Below are 22,150 nucleotides of genomic sequence, written 5' to 3' on the forward strand. Positions count from 1 at the left end.
CCCTAAAATCTGAGTTGAGGGTATTCAATTTCAAACTTTGGAGCTAAAGGAAGCAGATTAAAAAAAATAACGTGACGTCATGTTTAGGGGCAGAGAATCTGGTTACGAGGTTAGTAAATTAAATGGATTGTCCGGCTTAGCTTGCCGTAGAACGGTAATGGTAACATGGCAACCGAAACATAGACATTAGGACCAAGGGGTAGTTTGAAGTCTTCAGTCATTCACCACCTCTTCCCCATTTTAGTTGATCAATAACTAACTTTATCAGCTTCGTGACCTCAATTGTTGAAGATGGAACCGAAGTCATTTCGTCGCATTTACGTAGAGAGAACCCTGGCTCTCATTAAACCAGACGCCATCCACAGAAGTGAGGAGATCGAAGACTCTATCCTCAAATCGGGATTCACGGTGTTGCAGGTCGGTTTGGATTTGACATTTGTTAAGGACATTATTTAACTTGGGTACATCTGTAGCTACGATTTCAACTGCTCCTACATGAACGAACGAGCAGCATCTCAAAAAAGATCAAGTCTCTCAGACGGGTTGTTGAGGAAATGTAAAAACACTTCAATAGTTCCAAAATGTGTCCACCAGGGAGCGCTAGCGGCACATATAATGGTCACATCAGAAACACAAGCGGCATAATATTAAAATAAATTGATAAGGAGTAGTATTTTCTTAGGGTGCTGCATTGTCCAGCCACGTGTATTCTAAGACGATTGCCTACCCTTTAAATCCCTCTTGGCACACCTATGTCCATAAATATTGCTCTTACTACTCGAGGTTTGAATGTCTGGATTCATTCTGATGCACCAAACTTGACTAGCCTCTCTCCACACATCTCTGTGAAATGCTCAATATTCCATGTCTGCTGCAGAAGCGGAAGCTGCAGCTAAGTCCAGAGCAATGCAGCGACTTCTACACAGACCAGTATGGAAAGTACTTCTTTCCCAACTTGACTGCCTTCATGAGCTCTGGCCCCATCATCGCCCTGACGCTGGCCCGCAGCAACGCTGTTGCCTACTGGAGGATTCTCATGGGGCCTGTCAACAGCCCCAAGGCTCGAGAAACTCACCCAGAAAGGTCAGTTTGTTAACTTTTAAGGTGTTGCTTCAGACTTTTGCTCTGTTGATTTGCTATAATAATTGTGGTCTTTTATTCAAAGTAGAAAGGTAACAGTTTGTGATCAAGACAACTTAAGCAGGAGTGCACTTCTGAAGGTGTGTTTCGCCCCCCCAGCCTTAGAGCAAAGTATGGCACTTGTGACCTGAAGAACGCACTCCATGGCAGTGAGTCATTTTATGCAGCTGAGAGGGAGATCAAATTCATGTTCCCAAACTGTAAGTTATTCACACATCTCACATATTGTTTCTCATATGGTAATGTTCTATTGAGCGTATATGATTTTGTTCTTTCTCGCTGCAGCTGTTATTGAGCCCTTTCCTTCAAGAGCAGAAACCGAAGAATACCTGAGCAAGCATGTGAACCCAACTCTGGTTCGAGGGCTCACTCAGCTCTGCAAGCACAAGCCACTCAACCCCTGTGTAAGTGTTTAGTGCACTACATTTTAGATATATACGAATGGATAGATTTATTCATTAGCCCTTATTTATTGTTATCATTGTTTGCAATAGGTTTGGCTAGCTGACTGGCTGATCAAAAACTGTCCCAACAAGCCTCAAATATATGATGGAGCAGATGTGGAAGACAGGAAGAAAGAGAAGAATACATAACATCAGATTGTATACATTCTAACAAACGTCTTCAGTCTTTTTAAAAAATAAATTAAAAACAAAATGTATTTTCAGCACAAACAAACTGTAACGTTTGCTTTCTATGAAAACAACATATATAAGGAGTGTGACTTGACACTCGGCTGCAAATCCTAGCTGCCGTATGTGGTCTGTCAGAGAGGGTGGGTAGATTTGAGGCCCAGTAGCCTGCAACAGTCAAGGCATCAGTGCATTGGAACTCAAATGAATCCTCCCCTTACAGGTTACCCTCCTATCAGGAGGAGAACGTGGTTCAGCCTCATGTTCTCTCTTTTCATGCTTAAATGCCCTTTTTGGAAGTGATGAGCAGTCTGATGGGGCTGCTGGGCTAGAGCAGCCTCAATCCACACAATTTGAGGGGGCGTCAAACTTCAACAGCATGGGTGACAGTGAGCCTTCCCCCACGGACGTCTTCTCAAAGGTTACAATTCTGGCAAAAATTGTGGGGCTGAACCTTCAAACTGAAGCTCCTGCTCCAATGGATGGGATTTGGACAGGCGTCCCTCGGTCCCAACAGTCCCAGCAATCAATTACTGTACCTGTTGCTGGTGACTTTTTGCACAGGCTCAGAAAGGCATGGAGCATCCCTAGTGGTGCATCTCAGTCAAATGCAGGTTGCCGGAGACTGGCTAAGATCAAGTATGCTCTCGAAACATGAATCTGGGATATGCCTCCATTTGAGCTGGAGATGGCAGCCTTAACGTTTCTGGGTCTAGACCGGCTAACTGCTAATCCACGCTGTACCTTGAAAGAGTGTGATAAGTCAAACCGACTGGTGTGTCGGCCTTATAATGCAGCAACACGAGCAGCCCGTTGGGAAAATACATTTGCCATTTTATTGGCAACTCATAGGAGAACAGCCAACCCAGAGGATAACATGAGCCTGATAGACTCTGCACTTGTCACTCATTCCCAACGTAAAAGGGACATTGGTGCAGTTATGTCATCGGCCATGATGTCAAAGAGGCAGATTTGGTTGGCGCAGACAACTAGGCCTGAAAATATCAGGAAATAACTGATCAATAAGCCATTCATGCCAGCACATGTGTTTCATCCTGACTCCCAGTATGTGTAAGATAAGGCTGAACTGTCTCGGCGTACCAGAGAGTGTGTAGAGCCCAAGTTCTGCAGGGCTGTGACTACCAGGTATAAACCTAGGGCCTCCCAGCCTCCCCACCAATCATCCTGGGTTCATAAAGAGCCATGAGTGTATGGCAGGCTATGGGGTGTAGGATTCACAACCTCTGACAGCCATCACAATGTCAACAAAGGGTTTCAATCCTGTTTTTCAGCTATATGCACTCCAGACGAAGCGCCCCCACCTCCCCAGCTCTTTCCACCAGAAGTGTGGCCAATTCCTGGTCTGCATTAGTGCTTTCAGCTGCTGGGCCATGATGTGAGGCTGAAGTGTCCTCTGTTCATCTTGAAACTGATGTTTCTAGTCATCCAAGGTAAAGACCGTGGTGACGGTCTGAGTGATGTTGAAAATAGATCATAAGTTATGAGTCTAACTATGGATCTATGAGACCAAACAATGACCGTCACCATCTCTTAGAGCAGGCTGAGGCTTTCGGGCCAGGGGAGGAGGCAGGCTCACCGGGGAGCTTTATGGACAGCGAGCCAAGGCTCCAGAGGTCAGTCACAAGACATTGTTCATATATGTTCTTGATGATAGAGCGATGAGGACACCATTCAACGCAAAGACCAGGATGAATGTCATAGTTCGGTCTCCTAGATCCATAGTTAGTCATAATTTACGTTATACGGTGTGGGTTTGATTTATTAGTGTGGCACACACGCTGAGGTTTCTTCTAATCTGTGGCTCCAGCAGAAATGCATTTTGGATGATGGGTGGCCACCATGTTGATTTTGTAGACTGTTCCCTGGTGCCATTTGCCACGGACGCAGATGATTCCTTTTGTGGACGATGGACATGCGATTGTACTGGTCAAAATGGTGGGAAATGCATGTATTGGCACCATGTAAATGGCAAAGCATGAACTGCTTGACTGGTTATGTAAGATTAGGCATATATTCTAAATACTAGCTATATATTTTGCATAGACATTTTATTGAAGGTTACCTTTTATCTCTCTATGGGGTGGCCAGGCCATGCTCTGGGACCTGAATGAGGGAAAGCACCTGTACACCCTGGACAGTGGTTCAGCCCCAACCGTTACTGGCTGTGCCACTGGCCCAAGCATCAAGATCTGGGTAAAAGACTATCCTGAATATGTTATGACCAGAGTTGAAGGTTGAATTGTGGTGATGAAACTTTCATGCCAACTGTATTCTTTGATCTTAGAGAGGCTGTTTCTGAGCCCTGTCAAGGAGGGGGGCTTACCACATGAAAGGAACATAGGAAAATAAGAATGTAGGGTAGGAGACATTAGGAACAGGGGAAAGTTTGAAGTCTGAAGTCGTTCCCCACCTCTTCCCCATTTTAGTTGATCAGTAACTAACTTTACCAGCTTAGTGAACACATTTTTAATATGGAACAGAACTCATATCCTCGCATTTACGTAGAGAGAACCCTGGCTCTCATTAAACCAGACGCCATCCACAGAAGTGAGGAGATCGAAGACGTTATCCTCAAATCGGGATTCTCTGTGTTGCAGGTAGGTTTGGATTTTACATTTGTTAAGGACATTATTTAACTTGGGTACATCTGTAGCTACAGTCTCAACTGCTCCTACATGAACGGGCGAGCAGCTTCTCAAAATGTTCGTGAAGTCTCACTGACAGGTTGTTGAGGAAATAGAGAAACACTTCAATAGTTGCAAAATGTGTCCACCAGGGAGCGCTGGCGGCACATATAATGGTCACATCAGAAACACAATCCAGTTTGAATGTCTGGATTCATTCTGATGCACCAAACTTGACTAGCCTCTCTCCACACATCTCTGTGAAATGCTCAATATTCCATGTCTGCTGCAGAAGCGGAAGCTGCAGCTAAGTCCAGAGCAATGCAGCGACTTCTACGTAGACCATTTTGGGAAGTTCTTCTTTCCCAACTTGTCTGCCTTCATGAGCTCTGGCCCCATCATCGCCCTGACGCTGGCCCGCAGAAATGCTGTTGCCTACTGGAGGATTCTCATGGGGCCTCTCAACAGCCCCAAGGCTCGAGAAACTCACCCAGAAAGGTCAGTTTGTTAACTTTAAGGTGTTGATTCAGACTTCTGTTCTGTTGTCAGTCTTTTCATGCATAAAATGTGCTACAATGAACCACATGTTGAATGAATGTACACACAGGCAAAGCTGATCCATCCAAATAGCAATACATGTTTCATTAGAAACAAAGGCTGCCAACACTAAAATAGGCCGTCACTATACTTGGGGGAAATAGAAACATTATTTAAACTGCCATGACAAGTTCAGTACTTACACTTTATGACTAATAACAGCACATATTGTGGTTTTACAACACTTGTAAACTCCTTTGATAGAACATATTAACCATGTCTTATCAATGTAGTTAATTTATTTGATTTGCTATAATAATTGTGGTCTTTTATTCAAAGTAGAAAGGTAACAGTTTGTGATCAAGACAACTTAAGCAGGAGTGCACTTCTGAAGGTGTGTTTTCTCCCCCCCCCCCCCAGCCTTAGAGCAAAGTATGGCACTTGTGACCTGAAGAACGCACTCCACGGCAGTGAGTCATTTTATGCAGCTGAGAGGGAGATCAAATTCATGTTCCCAAACTGTAAGTTCTTCACACATCACAAATACTGTTGCTCATATGGAAATGTTCTATTGAGCGCATATGATTTTGTTCTTTCTCACTGCAGCTGTTATTGAGCCCTTTCCTTCAAGAGAAGAAACCGAAGAATACCTGAGCAAGCATGTGAACCCAACTCTGGTTCGAGGGCTCACTCAGCTCTGCAAGCACAAGCCACTCAACCCCTGTGTAAGTGTTCAGTGCACAATATTTTTGAGGTGTACGACTGGATAGATTTATTCATTAGCCATTAATTGTTGTTGTTAATTTCGTTGTTTGCAATAGGTTTGGCTAGCTGACTGGCTGATCAAAAACTGTCCCAACAGGCCTCAAATATGTGATGGAGCAGCTGTGGAAGACAGGAAGAAATGGAAGAACACATAAAATCAGATTGTATACATTCTAACAAACGCCTTCAGTCTTTCGCTAAAGAAATACAAATAAAATGTATTATGAGCTTAAAGAAACTGTTTTATGAAAAAAAAAATATATAAGGAGTTTGAATTGACGCATAATGAGAATTAAAATTCAGTAGATTTACATAAATGGTCAAAATTCTTTCAATAAATGACAAATCGTCCGTTTTTCCACCAGTGTGTAGGGTTTGTGTGTTTTCATCGTTTGGGTTTTGTCTATTTGTATGATCCCGGCTGCAAATTAATTTCTGTGAAAGGGACAATGAAGACACTTTTGTGTTGTAATGGTATTTAGTATTTATATTTATATTTTTTCTACATTTCCCCCCGTGTGGTGATTTGCCAATAGTTAATTCAATTCAATAAAAGTATTTCTTATCATGTCCTAATAACAGTTACACTACATCACAGTGCAACACAGCAAGATTCGGCCTCATTACTTGTTGAATCAACGGCTCTTTGATCCTCTCAATTAAATTAAATGCAAACTAACCAACTAGTGTTTAGAGTGGACCTTTATTTATTTCATGGTTTCTGTTTCTTCGTTCAACCCATGTTCAGAATATTTCATAAACTTATACTGTAGTCACTGGAAAGCATTCCATCCACTGGCCGTTGCTTTTCCACACCACTGGATTGTGCTCGTGTTGGGTGTTGCTGCAGATTCGTCAGATCCAGATTGGCCTGCGATCCGAGCCAGTCAAACGCTGTGAGAAACATTATTCGACGCAACGTTGGCGGATGAATCATTTGGATCTGAAAATGTGCTCCGAGTCGCTTCCTGTGTGAGGAGGGCGTGAACAGCTCCTGCGTAAAAAAAAAGAAAAGAAAGCACCGCGCCCGCAATTGGCCACCACCGAGAGTGACCGCTGCGATAAGCCAATCAGACGCCGCCTCCGCAGAAAAGTGGGTTTTTTTTCTACCGGTTCTAGAAAACCAACCACGAGTTGTCGTCGAGTGGGAGAATCCATCTTGAAGAGAGCTCTCCGGCTGTGTGACCAGTAAGCAGCTTTTCCTTCTTCTTTAGCTTCGCTTTATTTCAATGTGGTGTCGCGTAAGTACCCGCTCGGCCGCGGACCTTCGGTTCACTGTTGTTCATGGCGTCGGTTCCGTTACGTGTGTGTAAACAGCAGAAGAAGCGGCCCTGGAGTGCGGCTGCTCGGCCTCTGCATTACGTAACCGCGAATAAGAGTTGTACAGTGGAGGCTCGGTTTATCAGTGTGGCACACGCGCTGGGCGTTTTTTAATCTGTGGCTCCAGCAGAAATGTATTTCGGTTGATGGCTGGCCACCATGTTGACTTTGTAAACGGTTCTCCGGTGCCATTTGCCCGCACGCAGACTGTTCTTTCCGTGGATGCACGGAGCGCGAGTGTACCGGTCAAAATGGTGGGAAATGCATGCATTGGCACCATGTAAATGGCGAAGCATGAACGGCCTGACCGGTTATGTAACCGCCGGGATTTTTTTAACCTTGCAAGCTGACGTGTTTTGTCTTCTGTTTTCTAGGTTTAACAGTTTCAAACATGTCTGAGACCGAGCAGCAGTACATGGAAACATCGGAAAACGGCCACGAAGTCGACGATGATTTCAACGGAGCCGGCCTCGGCGAGGAGGGGAACGACGACAGCGCCGTGAATGAGTGCGAGGAGGCTGCGGGGCCCGACGCGGACGCTGACGCCGACGCCGAAGCGGACCTGGACGGGGGTTCGCAGAACGGCGGCAACGAGGGCGGACAGATCGACGCCAGCAAAGGCGAGGAAGATGCCGGGTGAGTTTCAAACGCCTCAACGCGAACCCTTGATGAATCCGGCGATTGATAAACGCACTCGTGGTGTGCCATGTTTCTTTGTTCAGCCGGCCTTTGTTGGCGCCATGTGCAGAGTAGAGGGGGGATGGGCGCGTGAAGGAGAAATCTAATGTATTGGCTACTGGGAAATTACGCACATTGCTTATACGGCATTTTTCCCCCATGTTTTATTAATATGGTAAAATAGCCACAAGCTAGGGCAACTGTAGCGTGCCGTCCCACGTCATGGGGTCAACAGATGTTCTGGAACAGTGTGTACATTTACACCCCCTCCAGCCGGGAACCACCCCACCCCCCATAGCCATATATAAAGTTGGAGGAGCAGTGTTGCCTGTTAAACTAAATGCGTGACCTTCCCTTATTTGTGTGTTTAGGAAAATGTTTGTTGGTGGTCTCAGCTGGGACACGAGCAAGAAGGATCTAAAAGATTACTTCTCCAAGTTCGGTGAAGTGACAGACTGCACCATAAAGATGGACCAACAGACAGGCCGGTCAAGAGGCTTCGGCTTCATTCTCTTTAAAGAGGCAGTCAGTGTAGATAAGGTGAGTGAGGAAGCAATTCTATCCAGAGCCAAATGGTTGCTAGTGTATACAGGGTGGGCGGTTCTGACAGTTTTCTGCTGTTATTCCTTCAGGTTCTTGAACAGAAGGAGCACAGGTTAGATGGACGACAGATTGACCCAAAGAAGGCCATGGCCATGAAGAAGGACCCGATCAAGAAAATCTTCGTGGGAGGCCTCAACCCTGATACTTCAAAGGAGGTCATTCAGGAGTACTTTGGAACCTTTGGAGAGGTAAGAGTTTGTCTGTCTGTTAATCAAGTATCTGAATGGCTTTTATGATACTGGCCCCTTAAATTGTTTGTTCTCTTGTTTAGATCGAGACCATTGAGCTTCCCCAAGATCCAAAGACAGACAAGAGGAGGGGATTCGTGTTCATCACATATAAGGAAGAGGCTCCCCTCAAGGTTATGGAGAAGAAGTACCATAACGTTGGTGGAAGCAAGGTAATAGAATAGCATGCATTTTCCACAGTGATGGCTTTTTATTATAATATACTCTTTTGTAAAGCTGTTATTGCTTGTTTGTTGTTCCAGTGCGAAGTTAAAGTAGCCCAGCCCAAAGAGGTCTACCAGCAGCAGCAGTACGGTTCTCGTGGATATGTTGGACGTGGCAGGCCCCGTGGAGGTAAGGGCCTACATGTACATACCATCAGGGTCTGTCTATTAACCCACATTCAGTGGTAGAATCTTATTTGGGTGAATTCATTGTCTGGTATACCTCAGAGTTGTGACAATGGCTTCGTTTGCTGTTTCTAGGCCAGGGCCAGAACTGGAATCAAGGCTACAATAACTACTGGAACCAGGGATACAACCAAAACTATGGTTATGGACAGCAAGGATACGGATATGGCGGCTATGGCAACTATGACTACTCTGCTGGTTATTACGGCTATGGGGGTGGCTACGACTACAGTAAGCGATAAGTGCCCCCAGGGAACGAAAAAGAAACTTTATTTTCTTGGTCCTCCTTGTTGTACAGAAGAACTCAGTCCCTTTTTCTCTTGTCCTCCAGACCAGGGCAATACAAGCTATGGGAAAACTCCAAGACGTGGAGGCCACCAGAGTAGCTACAAGCCATACTGATCACACGTAGTGCAGGTATGCATTTTTGCATCATCCGTGGTAGTATGAGAACATAGATGTAACCATTGGTGCCTTTTTGATCCCAAAGATCTCCATCTACTCTAAATCCATTCGAGCATTGTGGTGGGGTTAGGGTAGGCCGTGTTGTGGGGGTCTGTGATCATTAAAGATGGATTCATTCCACCTGTCAGCCATCTTAAGATGCATCTCTACAAACACTACTTGATCACTAAGGGTTGAGTTGGTGGTGGTTGAGAACAGAAATAAGGACCGTTTCACCTTTTCCACATGGGTGCTTCATGTAATAGTTAGCGGTCGTGTCCCCTCCCCCCCCCGAAAGTGTGTCTGTTCATTCACTGACTTGTCAAACTCATTCATGCACCTGTCTGTCTTTGTGTAACAGCATGCCATATTTGGTTTATTCTAAGTAACGTTAAGCACCATGTTTTTCTCTTAAGGTCTAAAGTAAATATGAAAGAGAGATCCATGGTCTGACCACAGCGAACATGGGCTCTGGCTTTTCCTTTGGAGTTGGCAGAAATTTGGACTCATGCTCCATTTGTACAGATCAAGTGAGGAACTGGGGAAGCAAATGTCACTTTTCCACTTTTTATTTTATATTGTTTTGTGTCCATTTACATTTCCAGTGATGGAAGTGTTATTTTTACTGTACTTTTTGGTACCCTTTTGAATCTAATGTATTGTATGGTTGTATTTTTACATGTCTACTGGATTTACAGATGAGCAGGAGCAAGAGCTTTTAAAGCTCACAATAAAACAAGTTTGCTTTTTTTTTATTTTTTTTGGTGTTTCTAGCTCTTTAGTTACTTTCTCCCGTGCTGAGTGTTGGATGCGAGTTGCATGGCTTCATATGTGGGGTGAGGTTAAAATAAGGGATTTAAACTAATCAAAGGGGTCATTGTCAAGTGAATGTTTGCAGATGGAAAAGTAGACGAAGACAACCAGCATCTTCTTTTTTTTTTTTTGGCTTTTAAGGAGATTCTTCCCCCACCATGTTTGCAATTTTAAGTGGCTTTACTAGTGTTATTCAACTGAACGCAAGCCTGTTAATGTAAGAGGGTATTCCCTCTCTCACTGGAAACTCATTCCTCTAGTGTCTTGGGCAAATTGGTAGAAATAAACTTTTGGTTTCTATTACACTCGGATCTTTTTGTTATTATTTGTAAAGTTAATGTTAAATGTTTTGTACTGTTTTAAATGGCTTGCTTGTTTTGTCTTGAGTAATGTTAATACCTCTGCGGATGCTGCTGTGGGAGAGGGCGTCACTACCTGCAGGATAACTGGCTGAGTTTTAATACCCACCCCACTAGATGAGAAACTGCGATACTTTAGCATTTTTGTGAATGTGTCCAGGAGTTAAAGATAGTGGTCTGGTAAGTGCATATATCAACCATATTGTGTATTGAGAATACGTTGCTGATCAGTGTTATAAGCTGGGATTATTTTTAAATACAAGTACTGTGGATAAAAGAATATAGAGAAGTCAGGAGAGGGGAAATTAAAGAATGCTGTTTATTGAGTTCCTTATCGTCTTTAAAAACATTATGAAAGTTCATTAATGTCAAGATAAAATCATATATAAAATCTCCCTGGGGTGTGTCACCTCTAGCATCATTTTCATGATGACTCCCTCCAATTGGCTGGATTTCAAGAGGTAACCTGTCCTCATTCTACCAATGTCCCAACCATAAATTCGCACTGAAGACCTGGTGGAGAAAAAAAATATCAATTTAACGTACAGCTCCCAAATAATTACGGAGCAGTTATTCATCAGTATTAACATCTAATGTCAACACTTTTATATTTCAAGATTTAACCTTTTGATATAAAAAAAAGTTGTGAGAAAGTTGTTACATCTTACGACTTAAGTGATGCATTAAATCAGATCTAGTCCCTACAATCGTCTGTGTGTGAGTGCAAGGCAGCAACATGCTCTGTGAAGTGACTGAACTTGTTTGATCTACTGGAATCCCAAGTATAAGCATTCATATCTCTACCTCTGACCTTTATGAATGTGACCATCTGACGATGTCTGATGCAATTAAAAGTTTTTCTACAGGTTTAACAAACCTTAGATGTCTTCCTTTTCAAGTTTAAGGTCGTTGGCCTCGATGTCTGTGATAACAAGCACATTTCATGAGATAATATGCACCATATGAAATTCACATATTTGACAGCTGTATGGTTGAAGTGGTATTTGTGTAAGTAACCTGTGAGGATGCGGTCAATGCATTGCACCACCAGCTCTGCATCCTCCATACTGAAGCACATAGGGGGTTTGAACTTAACCACACTCTCCCAGGGTCCGTCTGTACTAACACAGATTCGATCCTCTTCTTTCAACCTACACCACGTGGGAGAGACCGTGTGTATGTGAGATACATTGACTGTATTCTCCCTAAAAGGTTAAATCTGCAACATTAAATCAAGTGTTATTAACATACCTCTTAACAACCAGTGCTGCTGTTTGTGTAGCAGGAGTCTTCTCCTCTCTGTCTGTGACCAGCTCCAGTCCCACAAACAGCCCCACACCTCTGTTATAAGAGGAGTATTTTCATTAGACTAAATTTGGTCCATTAGAGAATCAATGCTTTTCCTCATCCAAGGATCATATATTACGTAGAACATATTCAATGGACCCCCCTGATGTGTGTTTATGGAATAAGTTGACATAGCTTTTTTCAACACTCTACTTAGTTGCATGACAGAACCACACAACCAGAACAACAGAACCAGTGAAATCTATTTGAACAGTATGAAACATTATTTGTACCCCCATTTGAGAACCACCTCATAATAGTAGAGATTGGAGATAAATACAGCCCGCACGTGGACACATTGACAAATTATCCAGACACCCACATTTTGGCATGCTGAGGCCTTATGTTGAATTTGCTTACTCTTATCCTCAATTTGAAACTCAGTATCCCATAATTCTAAAGTAAAAAAAGGTCCTTTAGTAAGTCCACCTGTAGGTCATTGAAGGGATTTGATTTGTTTTCTAAAGGTACAGGAATGTTGTCTTTTCAGTGGCAGGGTTGAGTAAATTACAGTCATGATTGACATCCGATAGAATGTGACTGATATCTGTTTTCTACTTGCTATGACAAGTTAAGCCCCCTGTAAGATATGATGCACACACACTACAAGAAAACCAATCTGGTTGATGAAATGATTTGGTTTTCGGGAGAAGGGCTGATTCAAACAAACCATAACAGCCTGTATATAATATAAAGTTATGTCATCAGTTACATTGATCAACTTCAGAAGCCCTATGTACTGGAGGTCTAATCAGACAAGATACTGTTAGTGGGAACACTGAGTGGACTACCCAAGTAAGTGTTTATGTGAAAGCATTAGACTGAGTTTAGAGAGCCATGGGGCACTAGTCAAAGCATACTTACCTGACATCGCCAATTATTTGATGTCGGGTTTGCAACTTTGTGAGCAACTCTTTAAGGTAGGATCCCACTTTCATGGCGTTTCCCCTAAGGTCCTCCTCCTCTATCACATCCAGGACTGCCAGGCCAATTGCACACGACACCGGGTTCCCTCCAAACTGCGGGTAATTAAACAGAAACCTGTTATCTCCACCAGATATATCCATATCCTTTCTGATTTAAAAGGGCCTATCATCATGTGACTGGCATCACTTAAATAATAATAGTCATATTGTTTTATAAAACGTTTATTAAGAGTGCATTACTGAGTAATTCTGTAGTTCAGTGCCAATGGTAAAACATCAATGATGCAAGTGAGGTGTAATATCTCTCTGATGCTTGTTGGTCAAAAGGTCGTAGTTGAGAGGATACTGTCAATTTGGCCGAGTCCAACTCATTGCTATAAAATAACAGACACCCGTAATAAAAAAGGAACCACAAGTACATGGGTAACTTAACTGTAAGGTTTGACCTACTTTCAATGTGGCTAACGAGTTCACTGTATAGTCACCGTGTTGAAGTACTCCACTCCGTTGGCTGTGAAAGCTTCAGCTATCTCTACGGTGGTTGCCACACAAGCCAAAGGATGCCCATTGCCCATCGGTTTCCCCATCGTCACAATGTCAGGACAGAAGCCCTGTCCCTGCAGCTGGAAAGCCCAGAAGTGACTCCCCACTCGTCCAAAACCTGTCTGGACTTCGTCTGCTACAAACACTCCACCGGCTGAGTGCACGTATCTGCGGAGCATACGAGGGAGGCGTAGCGCGTCACCATTATTGTACATGTGGCTGAGAAAGAATGAGAACTTAAATATACGTTTGCTTCTCACTCTGCAACTTTAGCTGAGTATCCCTGTGGAAAGATGATTTGTCCTCCAACACTTGGCAGTGATTCAGCAAAGAAGGCAGAGATCTATCGGAAAAAAAAGAATGTTAACATCAAGATCGCGTTCAGTACACCATTTTTGATATGTCTTAGTATAATATGTTTTGAATTAGAGCACGAACGATGTGAATATTTGGGGGCCTGTTTGCTGTTATTTTAGGGCCCAAAAAAACTTGACACTGATATATCAGCCAACATTTGTGTATATTGAAAAAAAAAACTGGCAATGATGATTTATCACATAGAAATGATATTTAAGCTTGATATTTTACAGTTCAACAATCAATTCATATAATGTTATTATCATAACTATGAATAAAAAGACAACCCAAACGCAAATGAAGAAAGTCAATAATAAAAATCAGCTGCTAAATCAGTCTTGCTCTGTTTGGAATGTTACGCATCTCATTCAGGCTCCATGGAAATGTGTTAAATTGTACCTTACGGCCTTTCCTGTGCACATCCTCAATTAGGTCTTTCACTGTATCGGCATAAGCTTGGCCTGGGTTGGGGTGATTCTCCTTGTATTTGCCTCTGTAGATGTCCGGTAACGGTGCCTACATGAAGATAAAAGCAAATGTTTTCATATAGGCAGGAGTTCACTGTTGTTCATCAGTTTGTGTGATGATATACATTTACACACCACATGAACCCATTCTTTCTGTCCCGCCAGTTTCCGGAACTTGTAAGGACTAATGTCGATGAGGGACATTAGATGCCCATGGTAAGCACTGGTGTAGAAGAAGAGGTCATTGTAATTCATAAGCAAGTGCATTGTCAGTGGGTGAGTCTGTTGCAATAGATCTCAATACTCACTGGTCAAGCACGATGACATCCTCATGTTGGGTGTACTGCTGGGCCAGGCGGAGGGCAAGATCATTGGCCTCGGAACTGTCGGAAAAACAGATGTAAAGATCACTGGGTGAGTGCTTCAGGTTTAGGAACATAGGACAAGATGGTGAACAGCCCTTGTGTGTTTGAAGATCTTTCCCACTAGTTAAGATGTCAACTTCCAGTAGATGTGAGGGAACACGAGTGGATGTTAGGAGCCTATCTTCAGCTGTGTACCTTATCGTCAACAAGTGTTTCGTCCTTTTAATCACAAGACACCTTTGTCTAAGGCAGGCCTAGACTGATCAGACCTGGGGGGGGGGGGGGGGTCCCTAACCCCAACCCCAACCCCAACCCCTTAGGACCCAGACAGAGATGGCAGGAGGGCTACTAGTGTCTCTCAAACCAGTGGTATAGGGAATACGTGACCAAAAATTTGAGGGAAACTTATGTCCAGAATAACTGCATGAAGGATCCTGGTCCACGCACTCAAATTGGTTTCAAAATGTAAAGGGCCTTTACTTCAATGGGCTTGAAACATTGAAATACAGAAACACGTATCGGCTTATTTGGTGTATTTTAATCTTTCAAGCCCATTGAAATAAAGGCCTTTTATATCTTCCAATTGCCTTGACCTGGATTCTTCATGCCATTATTTTTGGACATAGGTTTAATATTGTTTTTTATCTTGGGACCCAATTAGGAACTGTCCTCTTGATCAAGAGCCTTTGGCTGCTTACTATAATTTGGGGGGATCTGTGGCTAGATTGAGACACATTACTTACCCAGAGTTCACAAAGTAGAAGACGCACAGTTTCTCAGGCAGAGTGGCAGCCAGGCGGTCTGCATACAGGACGATGTTGTCGTGCAGGAATCTCGAGTTTGTGTTCAGGAGCTCCATCTGTGCAGCTGCAGCCTTTGTAACGCTGGGGTGACAGTGGCCCACTATGACGGGGGGAAAGCACACAAGTTATCCAACGGGGGAAACTTTATCATGCATCAGAAAGCATGCGGTGTGTGTTTTACCATGATGCACGTTACTGATGCAGTCCAGGTAGCGCCTGTCATTCTCATCGAACAGATACTGTCCTCTCGCTCGGACTATTTTCACCGGGTCGTCTGAGTAGAAGAGCTTGATCGACTGTCTGCCATGAAGGAGACGAATACGTGTCAGTGTCACATGTGCACACAACATGTCGATCTGCAAGCAGCGTGAAGAAAAAACATCACTTCAACATACCCAATCAATCTCTTCCTCAGGGCGAGGGTCTCTTCTTTCTTGAGTTTATGGATCGCCATAGCTCACAGGACCGGCGACGTAATCGCTTATGAGGACTCTACTTCTTCCCTCTCGACTTTTCCGAGGCGAGGTGTTGTATTATCTCAGAATTCCGACGGACGTTTACAGAAATATAAATAATCTTCCTCTGAATTTCTGAATTGATTAAACAACTTCACGGTGTTTCCTTACCGGACTGGCCAGGTGTCGCGGTGATAACACGTGGACTCGGGTGACAGTGAACAGAAATACAACTATGACACTTATTTACTGGATTGTTTTCTTGACTGACGGATTCTTCCTGACATCCACTGCGCATGCGTCAAGAAGAGCTCTCGCTTCACTTACCCTGCGCTTGAAGCACGCTCTATTTTTTTTTCTTACAGTAAGTTTATGACTGAGTTAGCATTAGCACTGCATTTCTTAACTATTAACATATAAGAAAAAACATCACCCTAGCGTTTGGTCGGGTTCGATGTCATGCTGTCACTTTATTCAGAAGAGTCTAACTGTGGGACCGATAGCGGGACCGAAACCTGCAAAACAACATAAATCGTGCATTGCTCAAGAAAATGTCTCAATAGGAAAAAACTGTTTGAACGTTGTGTAACAAATGCAGGTGCCACACAAGTACTCTCGTCTGCCTTCCACTTGGCTAACGTCTTTTTGTAAACACTCTGTAGTGGTATCGTCCAAAGGCTATAAGTACCCCGCTGGACGGCTTGCCGGCTGCTCCGCTGAGTGCAGCTTCGGTTGCTAAGGAACCACTGAAAGCAGGTAATGCACCAGGACAGCTGCAGCATGCTAGCATGCTAGCTGCAAAGAGGCGGCGTAACCGAGCTAACGCTACCACCGACTCACACGTCTCCAGGATCGATCCATCCAGCCTCTACATGCACTGTCGCCCCTTTACACGTTTTAGCCGAGCGATTGGTGGCCACAGTCGGCCACGGTGACAAGCTATGCCCTGCTAGCAAATAGACCTAGGGCTCCTACAGTTGGTTAAGGCACTTGTTATCAGCTAGCTAATACAACCGGCTAATAACTCGGTGCTCCGCAGGCGGCATCGTGTCGATGAGCTAGCTTACTCCGTACTCTATCCATCACTCAAAGTCGCTATCCGATTAAGCTTCTAGCTCTATCCTCATGATCTATAGGCTTGCATGGACAATGACAACCAGTTGTCCCGCAGCTAACGTGGGGGGGGGGGGGGGGGGTAATGCTATAGATTTGAATTTGCCAACACTGACGTCGTGAGCGTTTTTTGGGGGGATGAGAGTAACAAACTTGCTTGTTGGTTTGCACTGTAAATATACTTGGATCAAGTCAGAACTACTTTACCAGCCTAGCATAAGAGCCTTAATCGGAATTGTGCGTTTTGCTGTTGTGTTTTGAGCATCATGAGTTTGTAGTAATGTGGTGAAGTGTCTGGTTGAGCAGTGTTTCTCTTTTAAAGTTTGCACTGGTGTGATGGTTGACAGCACCGCTCCTGTCTGTCTGTGAGGAGGGGAGAACCTCTCTTTCACTGCCACATGATGAGGTAGCTTGTCTTGTGGCATGTGGAACTATGCTAACAGTGTAGCACCGTGCTCGCCACAAGGAGGAAGGCCCGGAAAGCCACATCTGACTGCTCAACATCGTCCAGATTCACGTTGAGACGCATAGTTTGAAGTTGATGCTGTTTTTGTGTTGATATCCACTTTGTCAGCATGGACTACAGGTTTGAGTTTTGTTCCTCTGCACTTCTAAAGAGTTGCAAAGACTAAAAGGTTGTGTTGCATTTTAATACAGCAGATGTTTGTTTTATTTAATGTTTGACTTTGTGTTTTACTTTCAGTTTGATTACAGGGATTCCTTACATGGACTGGAGCAGGTTGATCATTAGATGTCTATCTATTCAGTAAGCGTTAGATGTTAAGATGTTAAAGGAAAGTGTGTTTATGAAATGCACATGCGGCCTGTATGGTGGTCCTGCTCTCCGGACACATCACTCCATTTTGGCTTTTCCTTGGTAACCTAAGCCCTTGAGACCTGCTCACTGTTCTTTTGTCCCTCTTGCAAAGATACTATGGCTTGCTTCCAACCTCTATCCCCATTCATTTTCACACACTTCCCCCATCCTTTCCCCTTTCGTCTCTCCCTCCCCCTTCCATTCTCTTCCAGCTCACAACTCTTGTCATCTGTTTTATTGGACCTAACTGACTTTGATCGCCATGGTATTGTCCCAAAGTTTTCACTTGCGCAATACTTTTAAATAACCCCAGTTTATGTTAGTGGTCCCAGTAAGAAGTGCCCGTGTTCCATGTGCCTGATGGAATTTAAAGCATTTCTTTGTTATGCGTCTCCTCACATCCATGTGTTCTCTCTGTCTTTTGTGAACATGAACTTTTGCCTCTTCCTTTTCAAGTGTGAATGAGGTGGCTCTCAGTTATGTAGCCACTCTGATACTCTTTCTGTGGGCTTTTCCACATAGCAGCAGTTACACCATGTTGCTGGAAAGTCCCCATTAGCAGAGTTTACACTTGAATCTGAGGTCGCAGGGGATATGTCTGTCAGATGTCTAGGCTTCTGTTCCCTGAAATGATTAATCTGCAATGTGTGTGTCCCTCATTTGTCTCTGCAGGCGGCATAAAGATGACGTTGGTATAGTGAGCAAGCGTGTCAGTCTGGATGGTTAAGGTGTGGAGGGGACACCACAAAACCATGCCAGGTTTCTGACTAGTAAAATTTCCACTGCCCTCATAAACCTCTGCATCATCCATGTCTATCCCTGGATAAAAGCTACAACTATGGTGACACTTATCACAGAGCAGCTCCGTAAGCAGAGTCTGGAAGAGCCTTATCAAAAGGCTTTCTCATTCAATGTGAATGTGGTGAGTTGGACACAAATATATATTATAATATTGTCCCCTTTTAATAAAATACTGGGTTTCATTAATCTTTGTTGTCATGTTTCTCTTTCAGTCATTACCTTCAGTGGGCTCCAGTCCCACTGTCTCGTGGAGTGCTGGTCGATCAAGACAAGGCAAGTTCATTCATTTAAGTCCAGCATTTGCAACTTGTCTGTTTGGAAATCTGTCTCATTTCTGTCTTTTGGCCCTTTCAGAAACCCGCTCAGTAACACACCCATCATCCAAAGCCAACTTTCTAGATGAAGCCTGTGGAATTGACTCCATATGGCTTCCTTCAAACGCCGGAGAACATCACCAGAGAATGGAGGTTTCTTCCTTTACAGAAAAGGCTTTACAAAAGTCACCACCGCCACCACCTCCAAAACGCCACTGTCGGTCCCTCTCTGTTCCAGAGGACCTGTTTCGGTGCCGCTCCACCTGGCATCCTAGTGCATCCAAGGTTTGGACCCCAGTCAAACGTGGCTGCCCAAGTGGAGGAGCATCTAGTCCTGGTTCTGGAGCCAGCTCATTGCTACTTTGTGGTCCCAGTTCCTCTTCCTCTGTACACTCATCTTCTAGCCCTACCTTCTTTAGCTTAGCACTCTCCTCTGACTCCCCACTACCGTGGAGCTTCCCATGGGACCCCTGTGACACACTGAAAGGAGCCTGCTCTGCCTCCTTTGCTACTCCATCCTCCTGCTCCTCTTCGCCGGCCCCCCTGATTTCTCACTTAATGCTGCAGCGCCGCTTCTCCCTCTCCCCTGTGCACATTCGGGGCACCTCTGTTGTACGCCTGCCGCCCCAGCCCTCCCCTGCTTCTGCTCTTACATATGGCTGTTCTGGCATGGAGCATCCAGCCCTGTCTCCATCTCCCACTTCAGCCTGCAGTACACCAGCCTCCTGTAGGCGTGACCTGCATCCAGCGCTGCCACGATGCCACTCACAGCCCTGTGACATGCGCCGACCACGCTTAAAAAGGCGCCATGACGCAGATGTTCTCCCCTGCCCCAGGCCAGGCCTTAACTTCAGCAAGATGACACAGGTGAGCAAGACGATGCAATGGGCTGACATGGTAGGTAGGTTCTATCAGTCGTTGGTGCACACCTAGTTGCTGCTCGTAGACATGCACTGGATTCGGCAGTTCGTCCTTATTTTATCCAGAGGGGACACGTGTGTCCGAGTGAGATGCGCTGCAGTTATTATGAACTTTGTCGGCCGGACCTATTATAAAGTCTGTCGAAATCTAGGAGAAGTCAATGTGTGAACACAGCAGGGGATCCCGCGCTGGATTCACTGAGGGCGAGTGGGGGGGCTTCTAACACATGACAGCCGTAGAAATGAAAACAACAAAGATAAAACAAATATCTCCAGGTGAAAAAGCGGTGTCATACACGTAGAAGACACAGATGAAGATTTCAAGAGAGTTTGAGGGGATAAGGGCTGATGATGGTGTCTGTGCTGTAAACAAATCACAAAATCAGTAGAGATGATGCGTCACGTCCCGCCTCTGTCTGCTGCACCCAGCTGCTCCACCTCTCGCCTGAATAAGGCAGAGGATTTGTTGCTGTTGTGAACGCGTCTACGCAGAAAAACTCCTGCTGCGTTGTGCTTATGTGAAAGGCAAACTCTAGGTCAACTCTGTAGCGAATTCTATACATTTTACCCAGAGCTCATATCTGAAAACGGTTTAAGTAATCCACAGGCCTTGGTTCACTCGTGCACTCTTTTTCTGGCTGCAACGTATCTTCCACCACTCTGGCTCAACCCAGTTAACCTTTGCACCTATGCCATCATCTCTCCATATTTCAGAGTGTTGGCATCATTAATAAGATGTATATAAAACCTGGTTTAATAGTAGAAATGTAACATGATACTCATGACACTTCTTTGTCCTGTGTAGATTGGTAATCGTGAGAGCCTTGCATGTGCTACAGATGGCTGTCTAATTCCAGTGTCTTCCCAGGCAGAGCAGTGCTCAGCCTTCTCCCCTGCAGAGTTCCTTGGACGAGGCAGCATCGGGCCACTAAGTGAAAGTGAAGAAGATGAGGAGGAGGAAGAAGATCAAAGAAAAAGGACCTTAATAGATGGAGGACAAAAGATGGTTTTTGAGAGGGACTGCACAGAACTGGATTTGAACCTTATAGAAGAAAACTGACCACTTGTTGGTTCTCCTAGTGTAATTAGAGCCTCCAGAACCATTTTAAGCACACCGGTAGGCTTTGCGTGCTTTTTGGGCAGAATCCTTAGAAACGTGCTAACCTCATAAGGCTTTCATCCAGAGTTGGAACCACGCAATTAGCATCAATATCAAATTACAGTGTAATGATTGTAACACTTGAAACTAGTTCACTGTTAAACATTTCACAAAAATGCCAGTGCCTGCCTTTTCAACACTCCATAGGGAAATGTGCATGAATAAATAAGTGAGTTTTCATGCTTACAGACTTTTGGCTAATATTTCATATTGATGAAAGTCTTGAATTAGCTTTACTGTTGGTAAGCATCTTGATATCCCTGCATATCCTTATCGAATAACATATATTGCGTTAAACACAATATTCTTCTAGTTTGCTCATAAATCACACACTGAGGGCAGATTGCTTTTGATTGTTATTGAGCATGGGTCAAGTCATCAGATGTTAAGTGTGTGGCTCTCTGAATTTGGACAAATTAAAGCAGAACCTAATTATACCCTGTGTAATTAAAAATAATATGCAAGTAGCCCAAATATAGGAATTATGTCCATATATAAATGCTCTCTGGTAGGTTGAACAGGATATATTCCAAGATCTTACTGCAGTCCCTTAAATCTCTCAGACCCTGTGGTAAAAATCTGCTTTTACTGCTGTTCTGTCATTGATTTGTCCTTTTGGAGCACCTCTACATCATGGAAGGGAAGGTTTTCTTCTGATAGGGGAGAGGATGACTCCCCCTTCTTTGAGTTTGTTTGGACATTAGCACAATGTCAGCAATCATACTGATGAAACTGTAAACTGAACATTGCCTTAAGCTTTAAACACAGAGTTCCTGGGACTCTGGTCTTCTCTCTCACAGCCAGACATTATTGCAAACTCCCATTTGCGCTGATTCAGATAGTTTTGAACTGGTGGTACATGCACTATAATCGCCATTTGAATAACTGGATCGATGCTGCAGCTGGAATTAAACAGGGCACAATGAAATGTACTGCACAGTGGTTGAAGTGAGTACAAATGTCGAGCTTATGCTGAGTGAATGTGACAAAGGTAGGAGTGATGCAAATGACTTGGTGGCCTTTCAGAAACGACCTTTCTTGTGTTTTCAGAGGGTAATATTCCTGTTGCACAATTTATGTACAAATAAACTTTAATAGAGAATGATATTTTTTTTCCGAAAAATTGTCTTGTGCTTTTATTTATTAAAGCAAATCCCTGTAGTGCAATGCAGGAGTCTATGGGATTGTTA

At 44.0% G+C, this 22,150-nt stretch overlaps 5 protein-coding genes across 12 annotated transcripts; 4 read left to right on the top strand and 1 right to left on the bottom strand.

The window, feature by feature from the left end:
* Nucleotides 1-172: 172 nt before the first annotated feature.
* LOC133958406 (nucleoside diphosphate kinase homolog 5-like) lies at nt 173-1,806 on the top strand. Its single transcript, XM_062393170.1, has 5 exons — nt 173-417; nt 878-1,083; nt 1,240-1,340; nt 1,426-1,544; nt 1,635-1,806. The coding sequence occupies exons 1-5, from the start codon at nt 292-294 to the stop codon at nt 1,731-1,733; spliced, it is 651 nt and encodes a 216-aa protein (XP_062249154.1). The 5' UTR covers nt 173-291; the 3' UTR covers nt 1,734-1,806.
* A 1,264-nt stretch (nt 1,807-3,070) lies between these two features.
* On the top strand, nt 3,071-6,083 carry nme5 (NME/NM23 family member 5). Of its 2 annotated transcripts, none has more exons than XM_062393171.1 (5): nt 3,071-4,390; nt 4,710-4,915; nt 5,375-5,475; nt 5,561-5,679; nt 5,776-6,083. In XM_062393171.1, exons 1-5 carry the CDS (start codon nt 4,265-4,267, stop codon nt 5,872-5,874), a joined length of 651 nt encoding a protein of 216 aa, XP_062249155.1. In that variant the 5' UTR covers nt 3,071-4,264; the 3' UTR covers nt 5,875-6,083. The 2 variants fall into 2 exon arrangements, with proteins under 2 accessions (XP_062249155.1, XP_062249156.1); XM_062393172.1 differs by having other exon boundaries at nt 5,817-6,083.
* A 721-nt stretch (nt 6,084-6,804) lies between these two features.
* Nucleotides 6,805-10,517, top strand: hnrnpaba (heterogeneous nuclear ribonucleoprotein A/Ba). Of its 3 annotated transcripts, none has more exons than XM_062393201.1 (9): nt 6,805-6,907; nt 7,414-7,675; nt 8,089-8,257; nt 8,350-8,508; nt 8,592-8,720; nt 8,811-8,901; nt 9,033-9,188; nt 9,289-9,374; nt 9,818-10,517. In XM_062393201.1, the coding sequence occupies exons 2-8, from the start codon at nt 7,431-7,433 to the stop codon at nt 9,357-9,359; spliced, it is 1,020 nt and encodes a 339-aa protein (XP_062249185.1). In that variant the 5' UTR covers nt 6,805-6,907; nt 7,414-7,430; the 3' UTR covers nt 9,360-9,374; nt 9,818-10,517. The 3 variants fall into 3 exon arrangements, with proteins under 3 accessions (XP_062249185.1, XP_062249187.1, XP_062249186.1); XM_062393202.1 differs by lacking the exon at nt 6,805-6,907 and adding an exon at nt 7,167-7,293; XM_062393203.1 differs by lacking the exon at nt 9,289-9,374.
* Nucleotides 10,518-10,878: 361 nt separating this feature from the next.
* phykpl (5-phosphohydroxy-L-lysine phospho-lyase) lies at nt 10,879-15,913 on the bottom strand. The gene is made up of 13 exons (XM_062393195.1): nt 15,777-15,913; nt 15,563-15,681; nt 15,322-15,481; nt 14,522-14,596; nt 14,349-14,436; nt 14,146-14,262; nt 13,650-13,732; nt 13,332-13,557; nt 12,785-12,939; nt 11,825-11,914; nt 11,591-11,724; nt 11,451-11,495; nt 10,879-11,086 (listed from the first exon to the last, which is right to left on the bottom strand). The coding sequence occupies exons 1-12, from the start codon at nt 15,833-15,835 to the stop codon at nt 11,452-11,454; spliced, it is 1,350 nt and encodes a 449-aa protein (XP_062249179.1). The 5' UTR covers nt 15,836-15,913; the 3' UTR covers nt 10,879-11,086; nt 11,451.
* Nucleotides 15,914-16,064: 151 nt separating this feature from the next.
* On the top strand, nt 16,065-22,083 carry LOC133958426 (protein FAM53C-like). Of its 5 annotated transcripts, XM_062393196.1 has the most exons (7): nt 16,065-16,200; nt 16,499-16,592; nt 17,653-17,715; nt 18,439-18,688; nt 18,780-18,840; nt 18,922-19,748; nt 20,607-22,083. In XM_062393196.1, the coding sequence occupies exons 4-7, from the start codon at nt 18,605-18,607 to the stop codon at nt 20,859-20,861; spliced, it is 1,227 nt and encodes a 408-aa protein (XP_062249180.1). In that variant the 5' UTR covers nt 16,065-16,200; nt 16,499-16,592; nt 17,653-17,715; nt 18,439-18,604; the 3' UTR covers nt 20,862-22,083. The 5 variants fall into 5 exon arrangements, with proteins under 5 accessions (XP_062249180.1, XP_062249181.1, XP_062249183.1 ...); XM_062393197.1 differs by lacking the exon at nt 16,065-16,200 and having other exon boundaries at nt 16,452-16,592; XM_062393200.1 differs by lacking the exon at nt 16,065-16,200 and having other exon boundaries at nt 16,502-16,592; nt 20,670-22,083.
* The last annotated feature ends 67 nt before the right edge of the window (nt 22,084-22,150 follow it).

This window comes from Platichthys flesus, chromosome 8 (genome assembly GCF_949316205.1).
Source record: "Platichthys flesus chromosome 8, fPlaFle2.1, whole genome shotgun sequence".
Taxonomy (NCBI): Eukaryota; Metazoa; Chordata; class Actinopteri; order Pleuronectiformes; family Pleuronectidae; genus Platichthys; species Platichthys flesus.

Coding starts and splice junctions, on each gene's coding strand:
- LOC133958426 (XM_062393196.1), top strand. CDS start 18,605: ATGGTGACACTTATCACAGAGCAGCTCCGTAAGCAGAGTCTGGAAGAG. Junction 18,841..18,921: donor TGCTGGTCGATCAAGACAAG/GCAAGTTCATTC, acceptor TGGCCCTTTCAG/AAACCCGCTCAGTAACACAC. Junction 19,749..20,606: donor ACTTCAGCAAGATGACACAG/GTGAGCAAGACG, acceptor TGTCCTGTGTAG/ATTGGTAATCGTGAGAGCCT.
- phykpl (XM_062393195.1), bottom strand. CDS start 15,835: ATGGCGATCCATAAACTCAAGAAAGAAGAGACCCTCGCCCTGAGGAAG. Junction 15,682..15,776: donor CTGAGGAAGAGATTGATTGG/GTATGTTGAAGT, acceptor CCTTCATGGCAG/ACAGTCGATCAAGCTCTTCT. Junction 14,597..15,321: donor TTCTACTTTGTGAACTCTGG/GTAAGTAATGTG, acceptor TTTTTCCGACAG/TTCCGAGGCCAATGATCTTG.
- hnrnpaba (XM_062393201.1), top strand. CDS start 7,431: ATGTCTGAGACCGAGCAGCAGTACATGGAAACATCGGAAAACGGCCAC. Junction 8,902..9,032: donor ACGTGGCAGGCCCCGTGGAG/GTAAGGGCCTAC, acceptor TGCTGTTTCTAG/GCCAGGGCCAGAACTGGAAT. Junction 9,189..9,288: donor TGGGGGTGGCTACGACTACA/GTAAGCGATAAG, acceptor CTTGTCCTCCAG/ACCAGGGCAATACAAGCTAT.
- nme5 (XM_062393171.1), top strand. CDS start 4,265: ATGGAACAGAACTCATATCCTCGCATTTACGTAGAGAGAACCCTGGCT. Junction 4,916..5,374: donor CGAGAAACTCACCCAGAAAG/GTCAGTTTGTTA, acceptor CCCCCCCCCCAG/CCTTAGAGCAAAGTATGGCA. Junction 5,476..5,560: donor CAAATTCATGTTCCCAAACT/GTAAGTTCTTCA, acceptor TTCTCACTGCAG/CTGTTATTGAGCCCTTTCCT.
- LOC133958406 (XM_062393170.1), top strand. CDS start 292: ATGGAACCGAAGTCATTTCGTCGCATTTACGTAGAGAGAACCCTGGCT. Junction 1,084..1,239: donor CGAGAAACTCACCCAGAAAG/GTCAGTTTGTTA, acceptor TCGCCCCCCCAG/CCTTAGAGCAAAGTATGGCA. Junction 1,341..1,425: donor CAAATTCATGTTCCCAAACT/GTAAGTTATTCA, acceptor TTCTCGCTGCAG/CTGTTATTGAGCCCTTTCCT.